The following is a 12,375-nucleotide window of genomic DNA, read 5'->3' as shown; positions in this document are numbered from 1 at the left end:
GCTGATGGCCTCTCAGTACCAACAACCACAAGAGGTAAGAGTGTATCCTGAGAGCCAGGGCTGCCTAGGGAATGGGCAGTGTAAGATAGAAAACGGGGAAGCAACAGAACCAGTTACTGTGAGAGACATCCCGAAAATGAGATGTATAGCACTGCAAGTTCTGTCCCTAATCCAGATCATAGTATGAAACATTTCTTCTGTCTTTATAATCTTATTATGGCCAAACTCATACTGCAACAATCAACATCACCAGTTTAAAAGGTCAGTTTATTTATGTCATCTGTATCCTGTTCTTTTTACTAGTCTCACAACCATTTTATAATCAAGGAAGTATTTGCTGCTAATTTTTAGTTCATACTTTGTGCTGCTTTGTTTTCAAAAACTGTTCACATCTATCCTCATCTGTAAATTCTATGTATGAATTTGATTAGTTCCCATTTAACAAATAGCATTGTTAGGCTCAGTGTGTAATGAATGAAATTATTCATTAAAAAGTAGATCTACTACCAGCATACCTTGTTAAATAAGAAAAAAATAAGAATTGTTGTTTTGACTAAATATTTCTGCATCTGAAGTTTGGTAACAACCATATAAATATAAAAGATAATTGAAATATAACACAGTAGCTTAAATTTAATAGCTCACTTTAAATTCTAAAACAAACACCTAAAGTTGAAAAAGTTGGGCTGAGAATCCTAGGAAGCTAGGATTTGACTTTCAGAGGGTGAAGCTTGGCTTCATAAAGAACCAAGACCTGGGACCTTACCCTCCCTGGAGCAGTAGGTCCCAGGCCCTCCTGTGCAATGCAACCACCTGGAAAATTTTTTCTAAATACCAGTGCCTAGATCTCGCTCCAAGAGGTTCTGGTTTAATTGGTCTGAGGAGTGGTCTTGGCCTTGAGAGGTTTATGGATTCCACAGGTGATTCTAACGTGCAGCCAGGGACTTCCCTGGCGGTCCAATGGCTAAGACTCCACATTTCCATTGCAGGGGGCGTGGGTTCCATCCCTGGTTAGGGAACTAAGATCCCACATGCCGTGCAGTGCAGCCAAAACAACAAAAACCAGATAACTTGCAGCCAGAGCTGCCAACCCCCACCCTGGATGGATGTATCATGTCCCTCGTGGGAAATGAGGAGTTAGCACACAGTCCAGGCAGGCAGCTTTGTAGGGATGGAGATATTCTGTGCTCCATCGTGGATGCAGTCTCCTCCTTGGCTTTCTCAATCCCTGACTTTTTTCTCTTTGCAAAAGAGAACAGTGAAACTAGGAAATCGCAATGTGATACAGCCTTAGCCTACCTTTTCTGTGATTGAAGTGAGAGGAGATGTGGCTTCATTGCATCATTGAGTCTCAGATGGAGGAAAGAACCACTACTTTCCTGGCCGGTGCTCCACTCAATCCCTTTTCTAAGCGCAGAACAAGAGGCCTCTCCACTGGCCGTGCACATAAAAGTCACTCATTAAATATTGGATGATAAAGTGAGTGACTGAACAAGTGAATGAATATTACTGGGACTGTGGCATCCCCAAATAAGCCATAGTCAGGGATAATGTGTGACTTAGCATGTGGCTATGCAGCTTCTTGGGTGTAATATCTGGAGTTGCCCCTTCTTACTCTACTGCATTCTTGACGAAAGGGAGAGGAATGGTTGTTTCAGGGGACTCATATCCAGGAAAGGCATTCGTTGGAAATGTTCCCTATAGCACTTATCACAGTACTCTAAGAGTAATAAGCCCCAGAAGATCAGTAGGCAAAATAGAAGGCAATTTTTTGATGCCCACCTCCCTTTCTGTGCCCTCCCTCTTAACCCAGAGCACTGTCCTAGTTGCTTCCGCTCAATAGAAAAGCAGTCCACCAGGCCTAGACATTCCCAGTGTGCATTCTAGAGGATACATCATAAAGATTATCATAAAACAGATTGTATCTTCTCATAGGAACAGTGTTATAATTGTCCATGCCTTCCTCTCTTCTTTCAGGAGAATACTAACTCCTGTAATTTTAACTCTCATTGATATATGATAGTGGTCCCCAAACTTTAGTGTGTATGAGCATCGCCTGCAGGGTTGTTAAGACACAGATTGCTGGGCCCCACTTACAGAGTCTCTGATTCAGTAGGTCCTGGTTGAGGCCCAAGAATCTACATTTCTGAAAAGTTCCCGTGTGATGGTGATGCTGCTAGGCCAGGGACTACACCCTAAGAACCTGTGGTGTGTGGATGGCTGTCAAAGTTAGCCTCTAGCCGCCTCTAGATGACTGCTTGTCAAACTCTGATCTTCATCTGAATCACCTGGAGATCTTGTTAAAGTGCAGCGTCTGGGTCAGTACATCTAGGGAGGAGCCCAAGGGTCTACAGTTTTAACACGCTCTGGGTGATGCTAATGCTACTGGTCTGTTGCTACATTTTGAGCAGCGAGACAGGCGTCCCCACCTGAAATCCCCACCAGCACAAAATCCCTTCATAGTCAAATAGCAAACTCATGTCCTTTTCTCCTAGCATGTCTATATCAAAGCAGGCTGTGTTACGCTACGTTAACAAACATTTCCAAAATTTTAGTGACTTATAAGAGCAGAGGTTTATCTCTTGCTCACCCTTCATTCCTATGTATGTATGAAAGTAAGATGACTTACTTTCTAGAGGATGTTATTAAACAATTACTCATACAATTACTTACTTAGAGTTATAATAGGGCTCTGAGAGAAAATGGTAGAAAATGAATCTTTAAAAGGAATATCAGGCATTGGGAAGGGAAGATATTTTAGGGTAAGAGGACTTCCCAAGGGGTACCTCCCATCATGCTAATGAAGGTGACCACTTATGCTGCGGAAGCATAAGGCAAGGCCAAACCAACATTAGTCACCTGTGGTCTGAGGGTTGTGTGTGTTAAGATGCCCAGACTGGGGTTGAGCACCTGGCCAGCTGGAAGCTAGCAACCTCCTAGAACATCTTGGAATCCACAGTGATGCAAGCATGCAATTAATCAGTCAACAAATATTTATCAAGTGCTTATTATGGGCCAGGCCCCCTAGGAGATGGGGCAGGGCTTGGGAAAACACATAGAGAGTATTAGATGGGAAGAGACCTTAGAAAGCATCTCTTGCAGCAATCTCAATTTAAAGATGAATCAGAAGAGGTTCAGAGGGAGGGAAACTGGTTTGCTCACTAGTCCCAAAGCTGGTGAATTGCCCCCCAGAGCTCTCAGCCAGCACGCTTCACCACTACACAACTGTCTCCAGTGCTCTTCACTGTTGCTTTAAGCCAGAGTGTCAGCCTTCAAAGAGATTAAATTTTGTAGAGGGTCACCATCAAAATGTAAAAGTATTTTATATTTACCAATTATAAGCAAACAGCCAATCAAGCAAGGTAAACCATTAGTACTACCGAAATTCGGGGAAGTAGGGATCTTGCAGACAAGGGTGATCAGGAAAGGCATCATGGAGGAGATAAAATGACAGTCCAAGAGCAGTAATGCAAGTGCTTCTGATGTAATTACACTAATATTAATAAAGTGGTGAATTTACTTAGCACAAACTCAAAAAAATATTTTCTTGGATTAAATATGTTTGGGAAAATCCCATACTCTGTTCCCTTAAGAAGCATGTAAAATATTATTATTTAAACCTACATTTTCCCAGACTTATTTGACCATGGAGGCTTTTTGTAGAGGGACATCTGTTCATGTCCTGTGGGAGGCTGGTGTACATTTCTTTTAAGTTGTTCTGAATGCTTGATGGTCATTGCTTTTGGTAGATTCTAACTATTAGCAGGGATTCTAAGACCAACTCCAAGAGGCCCACAGCCTAACGTACGTACATACATGCCCAGTATAATCCTCTCCCCTTGAGTGTAGGAATGAGCTGTGAATTTATGGGATATCGATCCTTTGATTAGGTTTGTGATCAGAGTGATGGGATAGTCACTCCAGTGATTATGTAATGTCACATAAGACTGTCATTGTGGCTGTAGAGAGATTCTCCTGCTGGCCTTGAACACATGAGCTACCACCTTGTAAGAGGGCAGCCTCTAGAAGCTGAGAGGGACCCTCTGCTGACAGCCAGCAGTAAAACAGACTTCAGTCTCACAAGTGTAAGAAATCAAATTCTGCCAATGACTGTGTGCGCTTTGAAGGGGACCCAAAGCTACAGATAGAAATGTAGCCTTGCCGACACCTTGATTTCAGCCCTGTGAGGCCCTGAGCAGAGAATATAGCTTCACCTTGCCCCGAAGCTGTGAGATGGTAAATGTATATTGTTTTAAGCCACTAAGTTTGTGGTAATTCATTATGCACAAATAGAAAACTCATCCAGATTGCCTTGATTCCCTCCTCCTTGCCATGAGCCACAGATCAAAATGTGAAGCCATCCTACCGTTTGCTTCTTATTCCCTGTCCCCCACCCCCATTCCTCCACCTTCACGCCTCCATTTATCCTGGAAGAAGATAAGAGATTTGCCTACAGCCCTGGTTGACAATGATGACAATCCAATTTCAAATTTCCTTTCTCATTTTGGACTAAGAAACACGTTTCTTATATTCTCTATTATGAAGGGTTTCAAATTTTTCAACCTTGACCTATAGGAAAAAATGTATTTTATTTCATCACCCAGTTTCTCAAAACAACAGTTATCCTTATCATGTACAGTTCATTATGATATATTTCATCTAGTCCATTCTATTGCTCTGTTCTTTTCTTCTTTTTTTAAAGACAGTTCATGACCCACTGAATTGATTTCATGATGTACTAATGGGTCATCACATCTTGCACTCTGAAAGCACCCCTCTCATATTACAGACATATTACAACGCTCATGATATAGATCAACTTATAAAACATGTGCAGACATGCTTTTCTTCTCTCCCCTTGTTGTAATTTATAAAAATGATCTTTGGGCAAAAGATTGTTCTAGTCCTTACAGTATCGTTGTTAAGAATTTTAGTGACAATTTAAAAATCCTATTTGTGTGCAGAATTTTTCAAGGGACCCGGGCGCACTCAACTCTTCATTTACTTTTATACCAGTTGGATCTAGGGAAAATAGGATATTTCTAATTCACAAGCATGAAAAGTGAAGTTCAGTGACACATTAATGACCTGGCCGTGGGATCTAGACCTGGGCCCATTACTTTACTCGCCATCCAGAGTTCTTTTCACACTACACATAAAAAGAACTGCACTGCACAGTCATTTATAGGAGTTACATGGCCAAATAAAACTGTAGAAAGTGTTTAGTTAATTGGGAGAGGGGAAATGATTTCTCTTGGCATTGAGACATCTCATATCACCAGGGAGAGATGTGAAAGATAATCTTTAGTCATCTCTACCATGAGTGGCCCCCAAATTTTAGCCTGAGCTGAAAATGTAACTTCTACTGGACCAGTGCTTCTGAAGCCCTGGATGGGCATCACCCCCCAGGAAGGCTATCGCCAGGGGTTTGGGGAGGTCTTCCACCTGGGCTCCACCACCTCTAGCCCTGGTTAATTTCAGACAGGTAGGAAGCACCGGTGTGGTGGAGAACCACGTCTGTTGTGCCGTAAGTCAGAAGGCATTGCCTTCCTTCCTACGCACACTTTCCATATTTTCTGAAACACCTTACGCTGCTAAGACCGGACAATGAAATTGTGTATGTGTATGTGTGTTTGCATGGAATTAATGTGTACCGGTTTCTGACTAAAGGGAAGTTTAGTTTCCAACTAAAGGGAAGTTGGAAAGTTTCTAACTAAAGGGAAGATAATTTATGGTCATTGACTGGTCTGTGGATTTTATTCTATTAAAAAAACTGGAAGTCTGAGTTTTTTATTCCTCCAGAAGTGAGAGAAAGAGTTTCTACTACCCCTCCCTCTCCTTTTCTGTCTTTATTTGGGCTTGCATTTTAAAAGGAAATAGTGCCTTCCTGTGCGTGGAACAAGAATCTAAAACATATTTTGTCCTTTCATTGTCTAAACAGTCTGAGAAATTAGAAGGGAAAGGAAGATGAGAGACTCCTTCTGTCCATTCCTCCATCTAGTGATATGCGTGCCCCAACACGGTGCTCTGTTCAGAGCACTCAGTAAGGATTTTCTAAGGCATGGGGCAGTCATCCAATTTGTTGACAATTTATTGATCTTAAACTAAGCAAGAAAGCCTAGTTAAAAAAAAAAAGAAAGAAAGAAAGCCTAGTAGCGTTAACCTTAGGATTTGAGCTAATTACATCGGTACACTGGTAGATCCAGATTACTCATGGGTTTATGCCCATATGTTTGAGATTTTCATAAAACGTATTAATTTGTGGGGGTGGTTAAGACGAGAGACTCTGGACTTGGGCCTACGTGGATCTGAGTCCCAGATCTTCTGCTCATTAGCTCTGCTAATCCAAATTCAAGAAAAACAAATTCATTGGTGTCTCCTACATTTGAGAATCTTTTCTCTTTTTCCGGGTGACTACTGACAAACTAATCTGGTAAAGTCCACAAGACATTCCCACTGAGTCACTAACCTAACCAACTTGTCAAGTTACTCACTTAGGAGAAGGCAGTTGAACTCTCTTTGCCCATGTTTCCTTATTTTCTCCCTTCCTTCCTCCCTCCCTTCCTTCCTTCCTTCCTCATGCAGGATCTTAGTTCCCCAACCAGGGGTTGAACCCATGCCCCCTGCAGTGGAAGCACAGAGCCTTAACCACTGGACTGCCAGGGAAGTCCCTCCTTATTTTTAAATAAGGTTAATAGTTCCTATCTCGCAGAGTTATTGTGAGGATTGAATGAGAAAAAGCATGCAAGGGTCAGGTGACTGAGTAGGAGAATTCAGTATTAGGGCAGTCCAACTGCTTTAGGAAAAAGTCCTTAATTCTCAATGACTGAACATCATAGACATTTTTTTTCTTGCTCACCTAAGGTCTTCTCTGGTGTTTTTGGTTGACAGTCTTCCATATGGTCATTCAGGGAACCAGGCTTCCTCTATCTTTCAGCCCCTACCTGGCTCTAAGTCCTCAGCCATTGAATTGGGAAAGAGAACACAGGATCATTCCTGGGAAGGTTTTATGGGTCAGACCTGGAAGTGGCATGTGTCACCTCTACTTTCATTCAGTCTCTTGGACATTCCTAGCTGCAAGGGAGGTGGCAGATTTAATCAATCTGTACGCTGGGAAGGAGGAATTCACAGATTTGTTGAGCATGTCACCAGTCTGCCAGAGTGGGTAACTTGGCTTGACTAAAATGAAGTCTTTCTCAGTGGAAATACCTTTCTAAACACTCAAGTGGGTTTTCCAGGCTAATCCCCAAGTTCTCATCCAGAGAAAGACAAGAAAACTTTCAAATCTAGCTGTTGAATTTATTTTTATTATTTTGGGGTATATATAGAGAGATAGAGATATAGATGCATGTATATAGATATCTCAAAGTTTCCTTTAATTAGAATGAGTTCATCCTTTTTTGCCTCTGTAATGTTTTACCGTAAGGTGTAAATTATTGTCCCATATTTTAAAATGCCAAGCAAAGTAGTCATGTGACTTTGATCTCAGAGCATGCCTTGGGTAAATTAGGTTGTGCTAGTGGCAGGTCTGGAAATTGTAAAGGAATAGCAAACGAATGAACAAAGCCAAACTCCTTAAGTGTTCCTTAAGTCCATGCCCAGAAAATGTCACAGTGTAGCTCAGTCAGGATTGCTGAATCTTCTTGAAAGATTTGGCCGTGATTAGTGCTGCCAAGTTCTCTTGTTAGGGGACATATGACAGGTAACATAATGCAATAAAATAACTCTGGCCCTAATGTAAAATGAAACACCTACTTTAAAAGATTGCCTTAAAGCTTTTTGTCTTCATATAAAGCTATCAAGAAAATATTCTGTTGAGCAACTGCTATTAATTATATGTGCTGAGCGAGTATTTTTAATGGATTTTTAAATATGTAATTCTACATTTATCTGGAAAACAGGAAAATAAAACTGCAAGAAAAATTAATAGGTTTTCATCTTTTGTGTCATGCTCAGTTATGTTTTCATTTAACAGTGGTATTTCCCAGTGGACAGAATTTCAAAAAGGAGTGGCACTTTAGAATCTAACCAGTGACTCACTTTATGGCCTTTTCCAAATTAACTCTATATTTTCACTTCATAAATATGTATAAGTTTTGACTCATTAATATTGCTAAATGGGTGGTTCTCTTCACTACCAACCCAAAAGCACTCAAAGGCAATATACGCTTTTAATTTCTAGAGAAGAGATAGGCTTAAACCCAACTGAAAAATCTGCTCACATACAATCTATGAAGAGCAGGTAAAAACTGGTTACATACAGATACCTACAGGATTGAATTTTTTGTAACCAGCAGCTTCCTGAGTAGCATTTCATGTTATAGTTGGAGAAGTGAGTCAAAAAGAAGCCTTTGCTTTTCATATGAGCCTTTCCAGGGCCAGAACATTACCTTGGTAATTACACGCTGGCTCCTTGTGAAGGCTGGTATAGATGCTGGTTGATGAAGAATAAAGCACCGGGGAAGGAAGGAGAGGAAGAGGTTTGTGTGATATCATCAGGGTCTGCTTGAGTTGACAGCCTGAAGCTACCCAGTCGGGGCCGAATCCCAACAGGAAAGCTAATCATTAGTTTATCAGAATGCAGAGAGGAGGATAATCAGAAAAGAGGGTAATTCTGTCATTCTTCTGCCAGACTGTTTGCTTTAGCAACATAAAGCTGTGAATGAGCCCGTGAGCTGTGACCATGGATTAGTAGCTTTATAGGTATTTAGAAACCCAGGACTGTGGAGGCAGAAGGGATTTGCTAAGACCCTGTCCTGTTGAACATCACTCATGGTGACTTTTTTTTTTTAATCTGATAAGGCACATTAGCTCATTTCTCTTTGTGTAAGACATGAATTAGATAATGAATGGCTTCCCAAAGGAAGTGAGGTGGTTATCACACACAGGGGATTTGGGGGATTATCTGAGGGGGTAAAGGTTAATAAAGAAGGATAATATCCTTTGTTTTATCAACTATTTCATACCAAGTTTGTTACAATTCCAGACTGCCTTGATGGCAAATTCTACATAAAGGTTAGAACTACGTATATGTCTAGGGAATTTTTCATACTCCATTTAGTCAAGTGTTGGGATCACTTTGTATTTTTAATAAAATGATTTTCAACTATTTCTCATTCTCTACTGTGAAGCTTCATATTTGCTTGCTAGACACTATAAATCTGATATTTCAAAATTGGTAGGGTTACATGTTTTTCTCTTGCGGCCTGATTCAAAAATTAATTTTAAAAGTGGTCATTGACGTCGTTCAACAAATCTTTTTAAAAGCCGTACATATTTTGGCCTTTGGATTTGGTACTTGTTCATCATTTCAGTAGCCTTAATGTGAGTCCTCTTTACAAGACATAGCTTCTATCATCTGTACAAAGCTGTATATGCGAAAATAGCAAACAGGGAGAAGGTAATTCCAGCTGACATTCCAGTCTGGATCCGCTGTCATAAATTACTTAGCAGAGGGCATGGTCCGTTACTTTTTATGGTCATGTTCTATATTTGTATGTGCTGTGGGTCGGATCACATGACAGAAGCATCATTTGATATTAGTGTTTATGTGCACCAACTAGTGAGGGCTGGATTTAAGCTTCACTGTGCAGCACTTTTAATTTGTATACTTAGCTCTTAATTGAAAATGCAGACACTCCCCTAAGTACTAAAATTACAAATAATCCAGAATAAATTTTACATAATTGTTTTTAGGAGAAGACAAACTACTGCATATCCTAGCTAATTGAAATGTACTATGCCTTCCAGAGATTTTAAAACGTAAATTTTGAACATGAACAAGTCAACATCGCCAGAATAATAAAGACCCATACTCACCGCTTTACATCATCCAGCCCCTCCCCTAAGTTGAACAAGAGAGTGTCTTACTACTGATGGCAATTTCTTTTAATGAAGATACATTTCCCAAACTAATTGAGAGAAGAAAACACATACGTGCCTTTTCCCCCCTCTGCCTTCCACATTGCTTTTCCAACTGCAGCTGAAAATTTAAGTTTCGAGCAGCAAACACCTAGAGAATGGATGATTACTTCTTTTCATAAACTGAACAGGAAAAAAGAATGTCAGGTTTTGGTGGACTAACTGCTGTGAGCATTAGTGTTTCTATATCTGGAGTCGCTTATTAGATAAATTTCCCTGTTAAGTAGTGACTTCAGATCTTTGTTAAACCCTGTTCACCTTACATACTCCAGCCTTCTTTAATTTCCTCAACTCTATTAATTTATTTCTGGGGGCTTTTTTTTTTTTTTTTAACCAAACATTTATTGGATCCCTCCTATATAGCAGTCACAGCATTTGGCATTTCTACATCTATCATTACCTCATTTGTATGAGAACATACTTTGGAAAAATAGGGTCTGGGTGATGTTATTTGTCATGATTCATATATTCCTGCACTTATCTTCGTTGTTACTGCCCTCACGCTACCACCACAACCACCATTCGAACTTTCCCACCCACTGTCCTCTCTTAAGGAACATATCCAGTATATGCCTTCTGACGGTCTCTTTATATCTTTGAACGTCCTCAGCACCTTTATGGTAGTTTCTGTCAAAACAAAAGTAACTTGTTTATGTGTCATTTTGGAAACATTCCACTGTTATTTTTTGTGCATGTTTTCCATCCCCTCAACAAGATCCTAAGAGCTTCAAGGAGCTTTATAGTTGATGTGTCTTTGCTTTTCATTGTGGTCTTAACTATATTTTATTTGATATCAAGTTTGATAAAAAGACAAGCTCTGGCTCCTGACACTTTTGGTAGGTTTGAGGGATAAAAGCTGGGTTAATAGATTCCAGTGGCACAGGAAGGGAACAGAGGAACAGAGTGAAATGACATTTTTATTTAGTGATACTGTTATCTTTTACCAAAAAAAAAAAAAGGAACTTGATATTGGGAGGTATGTTTGATACAGATTGAGATATCAGTTGAGGTTATAACTGCTAAAATGTAAGTCACGGATCAGTCACATAGAATTAGCCTTGAAAATGTATTCCTTACAGGGGAATTTGGGAAAGGGAAGGTTAGAGGAAGAACAAGTGGTGTGGGGTTAGTAAAAGGTATTTCATTTCAAGGATGCCGTTTCTCTTACGCACACTTTCACAAAACGAGTGCCTCTGAGGCTACCACAGAATGTTTCATTTTTGAATGTGTGGAGCGAATGACAAGAAACGATCACAGCCAGATTTGGGTGACAGATGTAGCTCAAGCATTCAATGATGTTAGAATATAGGTTCTGGGAAGAGTGTGCTGACTAAATTCACATGGGCTGTGGAGATCCAGCTGGCCTGATATTTAAATGCTGTTGAAAAAATGTTCCAATTAGATGGTTTCTTCCCTATATGGAGTTTTCAAGTAAATTGTGAAGAATGGTACTTTCTTGAGGTGGTGAAATTGTCGTGAGTGTCCAACATCAGCCCTCTGAAGCTGGTAATTTCACAGTTAGAACCACAGCGACTGCGGTGCAGAACTTCAGGCTTTCTTCTGCCTTCGTCCACTTGGGTTCTCTATATAGGAGAATGGGCAGCACATCACCCAAATCAGATTTCACTGATTCAAACAACAGGAGTACCATCATTTTCTTTGGCTGGATATCCTGTGGTTGAATGTGTTCAGGATTCCTCCTGGAAAGTCATAAATTGGATTCTGTTTTCCCACAGGAATAGGGATATAATTTGAAACTTCATGTTTTACCAACCCGACAGCAAATGAAGCACAGACAGGGCAAACTACACATCATAAAAACCAAGATACAACTAAAACATTATAATTATTTAAAACAAGGAAATGTGGCTCCATGTCCTGTAAAGTGGTTATAAATATGCTGTTCACTTTAATTATGAGTCCCTAATGAATTTTAACTGCATATGCCACACATAAAAATCTATATTATAACTTACCAATCTGAAACTGACGATGGCTCTAGTAAATATTCATCAATAGTAATTTTACTTGACTTTTTTAGAATTTGAAGGATCTTTTTGTAGAGATGTACTGGATGACCCATTATCTTTGAAATATTTTTTTGTGGGAAAATGAGAACACTTGCCTCTTTTCCTCTTTTGACAGGATTTCTCTGGTCTAGACAGAGACATTCAGAATCATTCTGTAATTCTCTAATACTGTACCTGAGATTGAATCATCCTTTTCAAAAATAGCAACCAAAGAATCACAGCATTCAGAGATCTTATCAAGGAGTGTGTTTGGGATGGGACTTTTTCTTCTGATCGTCCCAGTCAACTTTTCTTTGTTGTTATTTGAAGGTATATTTGGTACAGATTGAGGTATCCCTCTTTGCTGAGTCAGAGAAGAGCAATGGGAGGAAGGAGGGCGAAGAAGGATAATCATATCCCCTTTCTTTTTTTTTTTTTTTTTTTT

General features: G+C 40.0%; 1 protein-coding gene across 1 annotated transcript in view; it reads left to right on the top strand.

Moving 5' to 3' along the window:
• The window catches only part of CAP2 (cyclase associated actin cytoskeleton regulatory protein 2), a 118,310-nt gene that overhangs the window by 35,431 nt on the left and 70,504 nt on the right, over nt 1-12,375 (top strand). The window contains 1 exon segment of the mRNA XM_007461264.1: nt 2-34. Within this exon segment, the coding sequence (XP_007461326.1) occupies nt 2-34 (33 nt within the window).

This window comes from Lipotes vexillifer, unplaced genomic scaffold (genome assembly GCF_000442215.2).
Source record: "Lipotes vexillifer unplaced genomic scaffold, Lipotes_vexillifer_v1.1 scaffold863, whole genome shotgun sequence".
Lineage (NCBI taxonomy): Eukaryota > Metazoa > Chordata > Mammalia > Artiodactyla > Lipotidae > Lipotes > Lipotes vexillifer.
Note: the sequence above shows the minus strand (reverse complement) of the source record. Positions and strands in the feature narration are given on the sequence as shown.